The sequence below is a fragment of the Chroicocephalus ridibundus genome, chromosome 2 (genome assembly GCF_963924245.1).
Source record: "Chroicocephalus ridibundus chromosome 2, bChrRid1.1, whole genome shotgun sequence".
Lineage (NCBI taxonomy): Eukaryota > Metazoa > Chordata > Aves > Charadriiformes > Laridae > Chroicocephalus > Chroicocephalus ridibundus.
This window is the reverse complement of record NC_086285.1, coordinates 80,910,096-80,927,275: the sequence shown is the minus strand read 5'-3', so window position 1 is coordinate 80,927,275 and position 17,180 is coordinate 80,910,096. Positions and strand designations below refer to the sequence as shown.

The 17,180-nt window shown below is 41.0% G+C and overlaps 1 protein-coding gene across 1 annotated transcript; it reads left to right on the top strand.

Moving 5' to 3' along the window:
- Window positions 1-2,025: 2,025 nt before the first annotated feature.
- MC4R (melanocortin 4 receptor) lies at window positions 2,026-3,766 on the top strand. The gene has a single exon (XM_063323969.1). It carries the CDS (start codon window positions 2,460-2,462, stop codon window positions 3,453-3,455), a length of 996 nt encoding a protein of 331 aa, XP_063180039.1. The 5' UTR covers window positions 2,026-2,459; the 3' UTR covers window positions 3,456-3,766.
- Window positions 3,767-17,180: the final 13,414 nt, after the last annotated feature.

The window sequence follows — 17,180 nt, the reverse complement described above, 5'->3', positions numbered from 1 at the left end:
AGACAGCTGGAGAAAACAGGGCAGTATCCTTTGGAGATAGCTGCTCTCTGTTCTTGACAGTCAGTCGTGCTCTAGCTCCACGTAGATCCCTGTGCCATGGACAGTCCCAGCATGGAGGGAGGTGATGAAGGAAGGAAGGAATTCTGAGTGTCTGCTTCCGTGGGATAACTTGAAGATTACACATTTCTGGCTGCAGGTGTAGAAAAATCCCTTGTCTGTAGAGATGCTGATCTCCCACATCAGCCTTTATGGAAATTTTCTCCCTGCTCTCACATTGTATCTATGTCCTTAAGGGTTAGGTATGCAAGTCCTGTCTGTGGCAGGAGTTAGTGTATACTGTCCCAGAGATCAGTAACGAGATAATAAATCTTTTTGAATCCTGTCTTGCATTATGTCTTGATAGGAAAGTAAATCTCACCCTCTCAGTAGCTAGCTGTTCTTTCATTGCAAGGATGGTGCTGGTGAATGATGTTTCCCAAACGGATAAATGTGGGATTTCCTGTGCAGCAAGTTATTTTGTTTGTCTTGGGTGTTTATGTTTCAGCTTTATTTTGTCTGGGGAAAGGCCCAGAAATGATGGTCTGAGGCTTTTCCTCTGATATAGGTCTTTAGAACCACAGATCTATAGCAAATACAAATGTGAAAGTAAAATCATGCTTCACCCTGGTGCTGGGATGTTGAATACAGATAGTTGTGCTTCCACAGACGTGCTGTATTCCTTTATCTCTTTATAGCAGTTTTAAAACCAGGTAATGCATGGAAGATGAAAAAAGTTTGAGAGGTTGAAGAAAACAGACTCCTGCTTTAGATACAGACCCCTCCATAGCCTTCCTGGTAGTTGACTGAAAATGTTCCTTCAAACAACTTCCTTGCAAACATTACTCTCAGGTGTAGTGACTGACTTTCCTATAGCTTCCATAGGTTTAATATCTACCTGTACTTTAGGCTTTGTTCAGTATATTTGTTTTTCAATCCTCAGTTGCAATGCTTGAAGAGAAAACAGCAAAACCACATTTGTCCCTGTCTCATCACATTAATTTGCCATTTTTTTCCTCCTCCTTCTCAAGGGCTTTCCCTGGCAGACTGCACACAAGCTGACTTTCAGCTCATGCCAGGTAAGCATAGGAGCATCCCTCCAGATGAACTTTTAGGAGATTTATTGACACCTTTGTGTCATTACCATTGTATGATCCCCATTTCTCACAGGTTGCAACTTTGTCTTCTTTTGCTTTCCTTCATCTGTTCTAAATACTGACTTTTCTTTTTCTGCCCAACATGTTAATTCTTGATGGCTACAGGGCTTCTGCAATCAACTGTATCATCTTTTCCTTCCTGGAAATAAGATGATGAAGACAGCTATTACCTCGAAAAAACCACTTTCTTTAGGACAATTTATTAAGCCATGTGTGACTTTGGCTCCTTGTTCTGTTTTTGATCCTTAGATGGTCTCAATTTCTTAAAAATTGTAAGAAGTTTAGAGAGTATAATGCAACCTTACAACAACACATCTTGCAAATGGACAACTAAGGCACAGAAAAGTTGGAAATGCAAGGGAGATCTTTGAGAGAGAACCAAGAGGAAATAAGTATTGTCTTGTTTCCTTGTCCTTTTTCTGTTTTGCCACATATACAAGGCAAAGCAATTTTGTGCCACGGAATAGGCAAGAGTAAATCACAGTAAATCACAGTCTGAAAAAAAAAAGCTGTCAGTTCAGCTGCAGGAATTCTGTAAGATTGCTAGTACAGTTCTGTAACAACTGCTAATTAAAAATCAGTATTAAAATACTATTCTGAGAAGTTAAAGACGGAAAATAAATCTCTGGTAGCCCATCGGCTTTCCTGTAGCTACTGGTAGCTCGTGCTGCATCTGAATCTGCTGTGCCGTGTGATGTTTCAGAGAGGCTCAGAATCAGCAGCCCCTCGACTTTCTGCAGCTGCCAAGCCCTATTGGCTGGAAGGCAAAGCAGAGGCGGAGAGTGCCCTGAATATTTTTCTCCTCCACACACCATAAAACAGGCAGCCAGCATGCACTGTCTGACAGCGAGACTGGTGCTTGCAGTTTGAAATTAGTTTCTGCTCCGCAGCAGTCACTTGGGCATTTTATGTTTGCCTCTCTTAATGGAAAGGAACAAAAAAACCTTGCAGTATACCAGTGAACTAAACAGGAACTGACCATAGGGGAGAATCTGATGCAAACTTACAGACTGTTGGGACTCTGTGACATAGATCACCAAGCTAAATGTGATGATCAGAAACTGCATCTGTGAGAGAGTAAACCAGCATTTCTGAGTTTGAACCCTTATTTTGTAACGGCAGTCAAAGTGTTCTGAACTGCTGCCTGCCTCGGCGCTGGCTTATTTTTCTTTTCTTCCCAAGCTGAAAAGCAAAAGAAGGTTTTCAAAGGAATGCAAAAGGAACAAGAGTTTTAAAAGCAGGAAGCTGAAAGGGGGTCTCCATAAGATGAATTTCACCCAGCACCGTGGGACACTCCAGCCACTCCATTTCTGGAACCACAGCTATGGACCACACGGAGGTGCCAGCGAGCCCAATGCAAAGGGCCATTCCTCTGGAGGCTGCTATGAGCAACTCTTTGTATCCCCCGAAGTGTTTGTGACTCTGGGCATCATCAGCTTGCTGGAGAACGTCTTGGTCATTGTGGCGATAGCCAAGAACAAGAACCTCCATTCGCCCATGTACTTCTTCATCTGTAGCTTGGCAGTGGCTGACATGCTAGTGAGTGTATCTAACGGATCAGAAACTATTGTCATCACGCTGCTAAACAATACAGACACAGATGCACAGAGCTTTACCATAAACATTGACAATGTCATTGACTCAGTGATTTGCAGTTCCTTGCTTGCATCAATTTGCAGCCTCCTCTCAATAGCAGTGGACAGGTACTTTACTATCTTTTATGCCCTCCAGTACCATAATATCATGACCGTGAAGCGCGTAGGGGTCATCATCACATGCATCTGGGCTGCTTGCACAGTCTCAGGCATTTTGTTCATCATCTACTCTGACAGCAGTGTTGTCATCATCTGCCTTATTAGCATGTTCTTCACTATGCTCATTCTCATGGCATCCCTCTATGTCCACATGTTCATGATGGCTCGGATGCATATCAAAAAGATTGCTGTTCTTCCAGGGACTGGCCCTATTCGCCAAGGGGCCAACATGAAAGGGGCCATCACTCTCACCATCCTGATTGGAGTTTTTGTTGTGTGCTGGGCTCCATTTTTCCTGCACCTGATTTTCTACATCTCCTGCCCCTACAACCCTTACTGTGTGTGCTTCATGTCCCACTTCAACTTCTACCTCATCCTTATTATGTGCAATTCCATCATTGATCCACTCATCTATGCATTCCGGAGTCAGGAGCTCAGGAAAACATTCAAGGAGATTATATGCTGCTGTAGCCTGAGAGGGCTTTGTGATTTGCCTGGCAAATATTAAACCGAGCGGATATGTTACTGTGTACACAACATGCAGCACAGACTTCCAAGCATTCAGATCCTCTTTCTCAGCATAATTTGGGTTAAATCCTTAAGAGCGAGCATCTCTTTCTGTCTCCCCTCCCTCTCATCCTTGTATCCCATTCACGTGTAATTCATGTTTCTGTATAACGTTTGTGATATCTACAGTTTGTAATTTATTTGGCTGGAAAACAAAGTAGCACTTCGTACCAATTTGTAAGTAAGCAAATAAATGTAATGATGAATGTGAAATACTAACAAACATGAGGAGCTGTATGTTCTAACTGATGACAAAATAAATAACTTGCCTGACTTATTTTTGCCGTTCCTTATTTTGTTGAAGTAATTATAGCTATCCATTACATTATATACAGCTAAAAATAGAGCATATGCTTCTCTATTAATGGACTAGAGGTTCTCTGGAATTAGAAAGCAGATTTTTCATAAAGGTTACTGCAACCAACAAGTCGTGTTTGTTCATTTTGAACTCTTTTCCTCCTACCCCACAAACAGCAATTCTGTCCTTTGTTACAGTTATTGCTTACAACAACAATATTTTTCAAATGCCTGCTACCCAGACAATCAAATGCTTGGGGTCTGCTGAGTTTTTTCCAAGATGATGATTGCTGTATGTCTGAAAGTACCTTTTTGCAAAGGTGAAATTGCTCCCTGCAGCATCAGTTAGCCCTGGATATATTTGTTAGACTGGCACTCAGGTAGACTAGAAACCTCCATTCAGCCCTGAAGCAGGTACAGTATTGACAGAGCCAGCACCAATGTAAAGATTCACTGAGAGATTTACCTGATGAATAAGCAGAAGGAACTTCAGTTTGAACACTCAGTCCTTCCTTGTTCTGAGGTGCTGTGGGGAAGAAGGACTCTGTGCTTCAGAAGAAAATACATCCTTGTTAGAACAAGCTGCCCTCTCTTCTGAAGTGTGGTGTTAGCAGATGGGATCCACTGCCAGGATCCCAGAGGAGTCAAGGCATGTGCTAATTTGTCTTGAGCACTTCAGGCCATGCTGCAGAGCATACGAGCTGTGCAGGGGCAATACTATCACATGGAAAGGACGCTGGCCAACGAGTCTGTAAACCCATGCTCTGTATCTGGCAGCCCTCTGTGTTACTGCTGCTTGAAGTCAGTTCACCTTTTCAGGCATCTAATAGATGTGTTGTTAGTTTCATGCTAAAACGCCACTCTCTCTCCCCTCAAATTATAATAGGGACCTCAGGTCCCTGATTTCAGCACTTTTGGAAGTGTTTAAAGTATAACTGTGAGTACACAGGATTCCATGAAGGTGTCCCTTGATCACCTCCACAATATCAGCTTCTATGCAAAGGTATAGAAAACTTAAAATACTTATTCCCAGGAAGTATAAAAACATTGTGGTAACTGGTAGAAGACCTGTTCTGATTTTACAAAGTCAAAATTGAATGTAAAGAATAATTTAGGTTTTAACCCTGGATGCCTGATTTTACCAAGATGAGTAGTAAATTAGTTGGATGAGCAGTCTTATTAATTTTCTTGGAAACTGCTTGTAACATCAAGCCGCTTGTTCCCTCATTAAAGACAGACATACAATGAAAAGTTGTTTGTGAGAGCCAAATGTTTGCTACCTGGGATTCTTCTCCAGACAGAAGCTGATCTTTCATTTGTCGGTAACTTTTCAGGATATTGTAAAACTGTGAAAACATTTGGCCCTCGGTCACAGGGCATGAAGGACTTACGGTGGGTCTCAGTATCTTCAACTTCAGTTTGCTGACAGGGAGAGTGAGAAAGTCCCTTGGTAGACCAGCAGCAGAGAAATCAGGTCTCCTACACCCTACTCTTGCACTTGGGCAACCATCCACCACACTGCTTGCAACACACCCCTGTTACCTTCTCTCAGCTTTAGTAAATGATACAGCCGCATCACAACAGTTGCTGTGTGGAAGATGTTGAAATACATCTACATTAACTCTATTTATTTTTTTTTTTCTGGAGGAAACTATAAACATTTCAATAATGCATCCCTGCCTGGTTCCACTGGGTAGAGAATAAAAAATGCCAGAGAAGGAGGATTAAAGCTCAAAGGGAGAAAAAAAAAAGAATGTATTTAAATTAATAGTCTATCCAAAAATCCAATGGACTTTATTAGATGCCTTTCACTCTCCCACAAGAGATGATGATAGCCATGCAAAATGCTCTGGTAATAATGCAAGAAATTGCTGACGCCAGTTTGAACAAAATCTCACTGGATCTTTGATTTCTCTCATTTTCTTCAGCTATTTTAGTACTGTAAATTATGATATTGGGCTCCAGATATTATCTTTATAGTCCATGGATGCAGAGCGGGTCCAGCAGAAAGTGGCACAAGAGTAAAATACTACCTTAGGTGCTCTGAACATTGCCTTGAAAGTCCCTATTTCTCCCCTTAGTCTATACAAGGACCAGACACCTAATTTAAACACATCTGAATTGTGAAGAGGCTGTGCTTCTGCAAATTACTTCCTGAGCTCCCAGTTGATTCTTAAAACAGCCTCACTTCTTTTTGCAACCCAAGGGGAAGAGAAATAACCATTAATTTGTATAATGCTAGTGTGAAGGTTTTCATCAATGGTTTTCTTGTAGTTTCCAAAAAGAATGTGTGTATCCCTTTTGTGCTTATTTGGGCTAAGATTAATCAAGACATCAGCGACCCCCTTAAGCTCCAAATCTCATTTAGAAATCCAATTTTTAAAACTAGCTTATACTAGAGTTTTAGCAACTCTGAGCCTCTTCGCAGCTCTTCTGTTTTGATTTTATAAAGCTAAATGCATATACATACTTTTCTTGATGGAGTTTTTAATTAAAGAGGACTTTTTCATTTCATGGTACTGTCTTTTAGAGTGTAATTTATTGAAATTGCTGGCAAACCTCCTACATAGATAATTTTCTTATTCCCAGATACTCCGTTCCTTCTGAGTAACTGAATCAGTTTCTGTTTGCCTATAGCTCTGGCAGCTTTCCAGCAGGGAGACATAGAAATTGATGTTGTGAAAGATAAATAAGTTCATCTGGCTTGCTAGAGAGTGGGGACAGTGGAAGATTATTTTCCACATTCAATTTGCTGGAGCTTTGTTCTTCTATTTAAAAATCTTCTAAGAAAATGAGATTTCTTTCTTTAAGTATCTGGGACCCTAATCACTTTAGCACATAGCATTTTAGTCGTGTTATGTAATCATGGCACATTCCTCTGTGGCAAGGAAATGGTTTTGTCTCCACTTTACAGGTGTAAGGATTTACATTTTCACTTCTGCTGGAGAAAAGGGGCTAATGGATTTCCCCAGTCTCCTAGAAGGCAGTCTTTGCTAGAGCTGGGAAATGATGGTAGTGTCCTCTGCCCTTTCCCAATTACTGGCTTTAATATAACATACAAAACTTTTGAAGCCAATGTCTTTCTTCAAGAGGGACATTTCTTTAGCTTTGAAGTAGTTTTTGAACAAAGCAAAGGACTCCAAAAAGCACTTAGGAGGCTGCAGTTGGTCTCAGTAGAGTGGATTTTGAATGATGATCCAAGATCCCCCTTACAACTGAAACATACTGTCATCTGGAAGCAAGGAGAAATGCATCGATGGACTCACATGTTATTGAATGTGCAGCAACAATGCCTTCAGTTATGCCTTTAACAGATGTGCAGAGTACACGGTATTGATGTAATTCTAAAATGAATTTGTTGCTGTTAAACAGATCCTATTTTACAACATGCTCATTGTGGGCTCCTTCATTCTCAAGCTGTATTCTGGTGAAAAAGAACTTTGGTCCTGATGTTATTTATAATATATTGTATTACTTATAGGCTTGAATGACAATTGCAGTCTCAATCCCACTCTAAGGAGCTCTCAGAAAACGTAGCTTTAGGGATGAAAACTTCATTGTTTGTCCAGAAATTAATCCAGATTTTAAATTAATATTTCCATCCCTTCAATCATATTTCAAGTATCCTGGGGTTTTCTCTTTGGATGAAATACTTCTTTCACTTATTAAAAAATGGAGACCATGCTTGGGGTTTTTTTGTTTCAAATGGTTCTGTTGTCCAAGCTGCTTTTCATATTTTTGCCCACACTGCTCACAGAAGAAGAGGTTTTCAGATTTGTGGATTTAAAATCACCCCCTTTGAGTTTGTAATGCAAATGTATTCATCAATTCCGCTTTGACCTATTGGTTCCCTTACAAACATTGTTCATTTGCTTCAGTTGTTCTCCTTCACGCTTGATGTATTTTTGTGTATTTATATATTTCTGGACTGCCATCAGTCTGAGCTCTCCGAGCCATCCCCTGCCGGTGTGGTGGGTTTGCCTTTGCCCAACAGCAAAACCTCCACCCAGCTGCTGGCTCACTCCCCACCTTCCTGGGACAAGGAACGAGAAAACTCGTGGCTCTGGATGAAGACAGAGATATCACTTACCAACTACTGTTGCAGGCAAAACAGACTTGATTTGGAAATAATGAACTTAATTTATGGCCAATTAAAATAAATATTTAATTACTGAGTCAGCTAGTGGGAAACAAAAAGACAAATATCAAAATAACTCCTTTCCCCTGCCGCTTACTTCCCAGATTCAGCTTCACTCCTTCATCCCCAACTCCCTGACCTCCTCCTGCCCAAGAGGCACAGGGGGACAGGGAATGGGGGTCCGCGGTCAGCCCACGGCAGCTCCTCTCTGCCGCTCCTGCCTCCTCACGCGTTTCCCCGCTCCAGGCCGGGCCCTTCCCAGGGGCTGCCGGGAAACCCCCGCCCCAGCGGGGTCTCTGCCGGGGCCGCGGGGGCATCTCCGCGGGGGCGCCCGGAGCCCCTCCTCCCCTCCTCCCGCTCTCCCCTCGGGGCTCGCAGGGCTGTTTCTCACCCGGTTTCCCTCAGCCCTGGCTGCCGGGCAGCGTTTTGCCCTTTCTGAGCCAGGCTTTCCCCGCGGCGCCCGCCCGTGGCTGAGGGGCTCAGCTGTGCCCTGCGCTGGGGCCGTTGGAGCCGGCTGGAACCGGCTGTGTCCGGCACGGGGCAGCCCCGGCCGCTCAGGGTCCCCAGGGGCCCACCCTGCTGCCAAAACCCGGGCACCTGCGCTGGGCACAAGATGGTAGGCAGCACAATACTGCAAGAAGAATTTCAGGTGAAGTCCCATTGCTCTGTACATCTCAGTTCAGTTCCACAGACAACGCCTCTCCTAAATTATTTGCCTCTATCACGTCCGCAGCTTTGGAGTGCCTCTTTTTTTTTTTTTTTTTTTTTTGTTCTTTTCCCACGATGAACTAATCAACCCAAAATGTTCTCCTCTTATGCTCTTTCCAGCTGAAGAGCTCTCACTGTAGAGCTTCAAATCCTGTTATTAGCTTCCAAATTAATGACTCCGAACACCGTACCGTTGAATCCCATCCTGTTTCTATTATTTCGGTCTTCAGAATGGTCCACTTTCCCTAACCGAGTTTCAGATGGTCCTTTCTGCGGAAACGGCAGCCAGCCTTTTACCACCCAGATCCGACCCTGGCACATCCCTCCCAAGCCAGCAGGCTGCAGCCTCTACCGGCCCTGTAAGTGGGGAGCCTTTGTAAACTTTACATATGTCGTGCCATGCGTCAATAAAAAGCAATTTACATAGGTTTCTGGGTGGCAGAAAGAAAACTGTAAAACCGTATACGTGTGCAATTTGCCATGCTTAATTATTTTTGAAAGAAACACGTTACAGCTTATTAGAGCTTTATTCTTTGCAAAAGGTAGTGGGCGAGTAAACAAAAACGGAAGTCCAAATACATTTGTAGCCAGTATCAGCAGAACGTAAACACAACACTGATATTCATGCAGTAATCTGCAGCAACCATTTTGAAGTGCAGAGACATCCAAACATATTATGAAGATAATATTTGCTCTAAAAATACCTTCTCTGGGGATAACTTCTCTGTCCGGTTCTGAGATTTCTTCTCATGCTAACACAGGTCATGCAGAGTTCAACATACACCCCTCAAGTATATCATTAAAAAAAAATCCCAGCAAGCCTTCTTAAATTGTATTCAGTGCAGTCTGAAGGCTGATTTATAAAAAAACCAACCAAACAAAAAAACCACTTGGTTTTCCCCTTGAAAGGCAAGACAAAAGAAGGTGTCTGAATTTTTTTTTAAAAAAAGCAAAATTAAATTGCTACTGTTGAGGTAATCACTTTCCACACTTTCCCAATTTCAGACGAGGAAGTCTGAAAGCTTTCTGGAAAGCAGGAATTGTGCAGATAGCCACATAGTTCCATAGAGTTAACTGGCTGTGCATAAACCTGCCAAGTTTCTGATTGACAAGTGGGTTTTTGCATTAAAACATTGAAACTCATCTCACAGCGTGCAACATATATTATCACTGATGCTTCTAATCATCTGGATACACATACAGCCACAGTAAAACTGGAAAAAATCTTGGCTGTGCATGAAGACAAACACAAATAATGCATGTTTGGTAGAAATAAATATCTATTTATTATCCTGAAGTTTTTACTGGGGAGCTGAGGTGGATGTCATTGCTTTGTTATGATTATTATCTTCAGCTTTACCCATGGAAATGCAACACTCACAAGTAATACAGACAGCCTAATTTTCCCCTCTAAGACAAAGATGCTGGTTCTCAGTGCGAGTTGCCTCTAGGTATCCCATGCAATATTAAAGCTATCGCTGGTATAAACTCTCCTTATTTGTGAACTGTGTACCAGTGCACACCAGCATTTGGGACTATTCATCACCTACCAACTGCCCAAGGCAAAGGATTAAGACAGTGAATCCATGAGGGATGAGCAGAAGCAAGAGATGATCCATCTTTATTGCTTTTCAAACAACTCCTCTCATACTTGAAAATCTGCTTGCTTATCAGGAATGCAATACCCAACAGCCGGGTGATGCAAGGTTTAACTATGGATATGGACTGTAAATTTGGTTCTAGCCTCATGGAGGATCCATATCTGCGAAGCTTCCATCATTCCTGCAGGAAATTCCATATTTCTCACTACCTTAGTAGAACCAGGTGACCCAGGCTGTTCCCTTCCCTGAAAGCAGAGGATAGCACTTGTCTGGCTCACAAGAATGGGACAATGGTAAAAACTCAGAGGTAAAACCTGAGTAACCTAGGTTGATATTAGCTCAGGTTATTTGCTAGAAGTGTGTTTTCATGTTCTTACAGGCCTTGTTATGGGTCATGTTTCAAATATATCTTTATACCAATAACATCAGAGCCAATGTCCCAGTAAGAGCTTGGTCTGTAGTAAGATATCTACACTAAAATGAAAGGATTATGGGTTTTTAAACACCATAAGCACACCATAAGACATATAATTTTAGCCAAATTTTACCTAAGTTTTCAGAAGACTTTACCTACTTCTGAATACCAGCCAGACAGAACTTAATATCTGTGATTTTGGATCAACGTTAGGATCCTTTGCATATCCAAATATTCTGAATACTCAAATATCCTTTAGGTATCCAAATAGTGTGGTCACTTTGTGAAACCTCATTCACCTCTGCCACATGCAGTGCCTCAGCTGTGAAATACAGAATTATAAATGGTGCACCATCTGATAAATTCCCAGCTTTGAATATTCCCTTGATCTCAGCTATTTTAGCTCTGAAAGAAATGTTGTGATTGACTGCACAGAACAGAAGTGCTCAAGATGCTTTAGACCATATAAATTGACTGCATGTAGATATTGAAAAACAAGAGCATGGATACTAATAAGACTAAGAGTTCATTTTTTTCCTTCAAAGAGTTGTAATTTTTTTGATTTGTCTGTGGGAGTAAAATCAATGAGGTGAATAAGATGCTGTCTTATTAAATGAAGTTTAGTTAGAAGAAGGCTTTTTGAGGCAGGGTGTAGGATTGTTGTTTTAGTTTTAATGAGCCAAACGTTTTCTGAAAAAAAAAAAAATCAACAATTTCTCAGACAGGAAAAGTTGCAAACAGGTCATAGAGCAGTGATATGTTTGTACTGTCTTACTATAAAATTAATAGATGTAAGTACCTGCTGAATATTGTACTTCAGGCCTGGACTCTGTTTTTTCACTGTTTTCAAATATTGTGACTAGTGAATTAACCCTGTCCCTAACAATTTAAGGAGGATGTCCATAAAAAGATACATGCCAGGGAAAAGATAGATGAGAGGCAAACTCTTTCTCCCAATGAAAGCAATAGAGGGCACTTCATGGAGGTGATTCAAGCAGGATTCAGAAGATATGATGGAAGCTGGCTGTAGGTTTAAGGAGCTTACTGCCAGAGAGCTGTGGCTACTTAAAGTGTACATGGTTTCAAGGAAGGACTGCCCAAACTGTTGGGCGAGAAATCCAGTGAGTGTTACTAATGGCACACATCCAGAAACAGCTCAGAAAGTCTATGAGCTGTACATAACTAGAGACGGGAGAAGTATGGAGTAACATCATACACACTTAACTGCCTTCCCTCGCCAGTTTCAGGGCATACTCTTCCTCTTGGTTTCCCACTTAGAGAAGCATTCTTAACTATATGAAAAATAATAAGAAGAAATAGAAATTAAAAAAAAAAGAAAAGGTGAAGTGGAGGTATAAAGACACAGACCTGGGGAAAGCCAAATGATTGTTGGAGATAAGAAACAGAGAATGGTGAAAGGGTGAGGACCAATGGAACAAAAACATAAGTTATCTGGGACTGCAGAGAGACAGAGAGCAGAGTATCCTGACTGTGCATACCCCTCCCTTAGGTTACTCAATGTAGTTAAGGATGGTGCCAAATGATGTTTTGGCCAGAGATGTGGCTGGGGGAGGGAATGGAAACAGGCTATACCATCATCAGGTCACCTCCGTCAGACTTCTTCCTTTAGTGCTGAGGATAACCAGAACGGTGAGAAGATTGTCAAGAATGTGTCTTGTGGGGACTTGGATGGCCACTGCTTGAGGTAGGATAGCTTCAGACTAAACCCATATGAACAATGCTATGCTCTGATATAGGACAACAATGGCTGTTCTCAGAAGCTGCTTTCCTATAGGAATCCACCTGATGTCCTGATATGGAGCTGCCTGGGAGATGAGGCCAGTTGCCAGTTTGCTTACATATGTCTTAAGGTATGCAGGCATATTTTATGTAGGCAGCATAAAATGCATAAAACAATGTGTGTTATGTATGTGTGTGTGTCTCTCTGGTTGGTAACCCCCTCCCCAGCTTCTGGAGGAAGTGCTGCTGCCTGGAAGTAACCAGGTACCCAAAGCATCGCTGTGGGTGTCCCCCGTGGCTGCCTTCACCCCAGTGAGAGCCATGCTTATTGCCACTTCTGCTCTTTGCCCTGGATGTTGCTGCTCCTGGGGAGAGCTCACTTGTGTCCTGGGCTGCCTGACCACCTTCTCTCCACTTGCTAGGCCTCACAAACTCTAGGTTTATCTCCTTCCTAACTGGACTATATGCACATCCCCTCTCTCAAGTTGAATTCTGATCCAGATGAGCTGTTGTTTCCCAAAAAATAGTTCTCGACTGTGGCAGTACGTTTTTACATGCTAGAAATATTAAAGCATTTAGTGACACTTTCTTTTATCTGTATTATCACTGGACATTTGAATTTGCAGCCACAGAGATACATTGGGAAGAACTACCACTCCAAATTATATTTAAACACTGTCAGCATAGGCATCTGTCACTGAATTAATTACATTTGGTGAATGGCTTTGACGTTTCATCAATCATACAGTTTGATCTTAAACATGGAAGGCTCATCTCACCTGCCATCTTCATCCACCTTTTACTTCCACCTTGAGACTGCTATTCAAATGTTGGGATGCTAAAGGGATACAGCTTTAGATGCTCAATGGAAAAGTTTAGTTTATTCCGAACTGAGTTTGGTTTTTAACCATCATTTAGAAGGATGCTCTGAGGAAATCCCAAGGAGAGATGCTTACGGAGATGAGCGCTTCTCTGTGCATCTGGGTGTACAAAGAAAAGCAGAGTTTTGAATTGTCTCCTTCTGAGGTACAGCCTTCCCATCCCAAAAGGTATTGTGGATACAGCAGTGTAGCCAGTGAGTGCCTTGGAGTACACTGTGAAAATATGTCTTCATAGGGCCTCATCTTTCCTGCAGGCCATAGAAAGAAGAGGTAGAACACATTCATAGGCTTTCTTACCTTTCCACGTTGCCCTAAGAAATAAGGAACTAATATCTTGGTGGAAAAATACAATTTACTACAAAATCATTGAGACCATATTTAAGGCAGAGGAGTTTTGATCTCCTCTTGGGCTATATTTCTTGCCTTCTGAGATTTAGTTTCTTAACCAGAATGTTGTACTCATCATATTTTCTTATCTTATTCCCCTAAAGAATATCAGTTAAACTTCCTCATTTGCTGTATCTAATGCAGGAATTAAAAATGCAGACAGAAAGTATGATGTATCTTTGGCATCCTTCTGTTCTTTTGCAGTGCCTTTAGTGATGACAGGGAAATCTCAGCTGTAAACATTAATTTCCTAATGATGGCAACAGGTACAAGAAAATACTGATTTGTATATGCTTTTTCACTCATTTTCTGGTTTATAGGTATCATGGTTTAACGCGAACTGGCAACCACGACCACGCAGCCATTCACTCCCTTCCCCCGTCCCCAGTGGGTTAGGGGAAGACAACTGGAAAAAAAGAACACCTCACGATCTGATGTAAAGACAGTTTAATAGAACAGCGATGAAAGAGAAGATAATAATAACAATAATGGTAGAGGAATGTATAAAATAAGTGATGCAATACAGTTGTTCACCACCTGATGACCGCTGCCCATCCCATCCCAAGCAGTGATCGTGGATTCCTGCCCCCTGGCCAAATCCTATTTATATACTGAACATGACATCTGTGGTATGGAATATTCCTTTGGCCAGTTTGTCCTGTCCATGCTCCATCTCAGCTTCTATGGGAAGCTGAAAAATTCCTTGACTTAATATAAGCATCACCTAGCAACAACTAAAACAATACGTGTTATCAACATTAGTCTCATACTAAATCCAAAACACAGCAGCTACTAGGAAGAAAATTAACTCTATCCCAGCTGAAACCAGGGCATTAGGTTTTCTTGGACCTTTCTTTCTAGGACATTACATCTTCTTGTAATACAGATTTTATAGCTTCTTTTTCAAGGAAGGACCAGCCTTAAAAAGATTGGATGCATTTTAGGGAAAAAATCAATTAAACTCCAATTCAGCGTGATAATATTGCTTATTTAAATCTGAGAGGCACTCAGGCTCAAAGTGAATTGCTAGCTGTACAGAAAGTAGTGACCAGATCTCTCCAACTTCAACTTATAACACCATTTTGAGGAGAGGACATTCTCTGATACAATTTCATGAAGGAAGACTTGAAGGAGGCACAAAGAAATAATACTTGGCATATCCTTCAAAACAGTGAAATTCTTTTTTCCGTATGTGAAGCTGGGACTGCAGAATGCAGGTTCTGCATTTTTGCATTTGGTTTTTCTTTCTATTTCCTTTTATTAGCTCATTTTTGCATTTGGTTTTTCTTTCTATTTCCTTTTATTAGCTGACATTCTTAAAAGGCTTTAAATATCCCAGAATCTTCTAATTAGAAAGGCAAAGACAGATGAGAGAGGGAAGCATTTTTGTAGGCCTGGTAGCTCTACCTCAAAACTCTTGAAGTGTTGAGTAGAAAATCTTTGTACCTGATAAATCTTACCTAATAACGAATTTCTTTAGATGTTTTAGTCTAATTTGTTCAAATTTAGTCTAGTTTGTTCAAAATGGGTGTTCTAGAGCCTTAATGTGAGTAACAGCAGTCTCGGAAGAGAAGTGATATAGAAATGCCAAATGGTTTTATGTTAGATGTAAACTGCAACGTATGATGCACCCTCAGGGTAGCTGAATGTGAAGATCTATGGTTACTGAAGAATGTCCAGGGACATAAGTTCAGTGCCTGACAAACAGGAGAGGAAGCATCTCTTCGACCTGAGACTATAAAGCTCTCTAACTTACAAATCCCTCCATCTAACAGACTAACGCATAACACCTACCAAGAGAAAAAAACCCCAAACCAATCCTGTCTGTCACACATGCATTTATACGCCAATTTTTTGCCATGCAGTTTCAGCATTTTAATTACTAAGAAGTGGTAATGGTAGAGGAAGGCAGGCATTCCTATATTTTTTGGTAGGTGAAGAATTTCATTCTGGTAATACTAAACAGATGCACTTCTAAGAGATCTAGTTACAAAGACAGTATATCTTTTGGCCCACATGCTTGATTTCTTGGGTGACATCTCCAGACTCTTACATCCTTCAACCTGTGTTGCCCTCTCCAGGCTCTACATCTGTCAGAAAAGGCAAAAGTGGCCGCCTCTTGAGTAGGTAACACTGGAAAGACTGTGTGCTCTTGCTGCGTTTCCTGGCTCACAACAGAAAAGTTCTCAAGCATGCCCCTTGATGCTTCACACAGCTGTAGGTACTGTTTTATATGCCACAGACACAGTAGTAGTTTATTGAGTTTACAACATAGGTCAGGGGTTAATTCCTCGTTCTATTATAGCTCTGCAATTCCAATGAAATAATGAGAACTAGCAACATTTCTTCACAAACTGATTTTTAAAATCAGTTTGAAAAAGTGTGAGGATCCCTTTTATCTATTTTTTCTCATTTGCACAGCCCCATAACCAAAGGAATAGACTGGTTTTAAAGCAATCCTTCCAGAAGAGACAGTGCATTTCTTTCTGAAAATGTGCTCCTTTTGGCAGTCTTAGCTGGCATTTCTAAGTGACTGAAAGGAACTGCAGTTTGGTGATCTAGGCGATGAATGGTTTTCACAGCTTCCTATCCCATGAAGTATAATACACAGAGCATTTGTCTCTGAAATTGAGTAGGTTTATCAGCTCCTGAGGGACCTTTCAGTAGTTCTTCCAGGCTATTACTATGCTTCAGAGGTCACATAATGCTTTGACATTACCAGTCCAAATAGCTTAAGATGAGCTTCCATTTATTGTTGCTTTATAATAGAGAAAATTTAGTTCCAAAGTGAATTCTAAGATTAAATGGCCTGAAGTTAGTAAGAATTTCAGCTTCTGAAAGGGTTGATAGATAAATACGTTCAACAATTAAGGAGTAGGGAGAATTTAATCTCTTGTGCTAGCAACAGAGATTCACTTTAAAGGAATTTACTTAGAGTTTCTTGTTAAAAAAGTACTGATACTTAACAGGTGCTAACTTTGATAGATACAGAACAATAGAACATTAGAAATACACAGAAAAGCAGCATTTTTTCTAGCTATAGATAGTTTAATGATTGTTTCTAATCAGAACCTGGCTTCTGATTACACTAAAAATGTACTGCACTGAAATCTGCCCTCAAAATGAATTTTAAAAGAAAAATTGTAATGCCACTTGATTCAGGAAGCAGTACCTTTTTTTTCTTTTTTTTTTTTAGGATGTCATTTGCATTGCTTTTACTGGTTAATTCACTTGGCTGTCATTAACATCCATGTTTTCTTTGTTACTGTATCTGCAGCAGTTCAGGGTAGGGACCTTACATGCATTTTAGCGTAAAACCTTCCTAACATACTCCCAGGTGCTACCCACAAGAATATCAATATCAAAGTAGGAAATATATTTCAGCTCTCAGAGATGTCTTTTATTTCTTAGATTTTTGGCCAGAAAATCAGTGCAATTTAGCACTTTTGCTAAAATATCCCTATAGAATTGATTTGATAACTAGAACAAGTCTGCAATA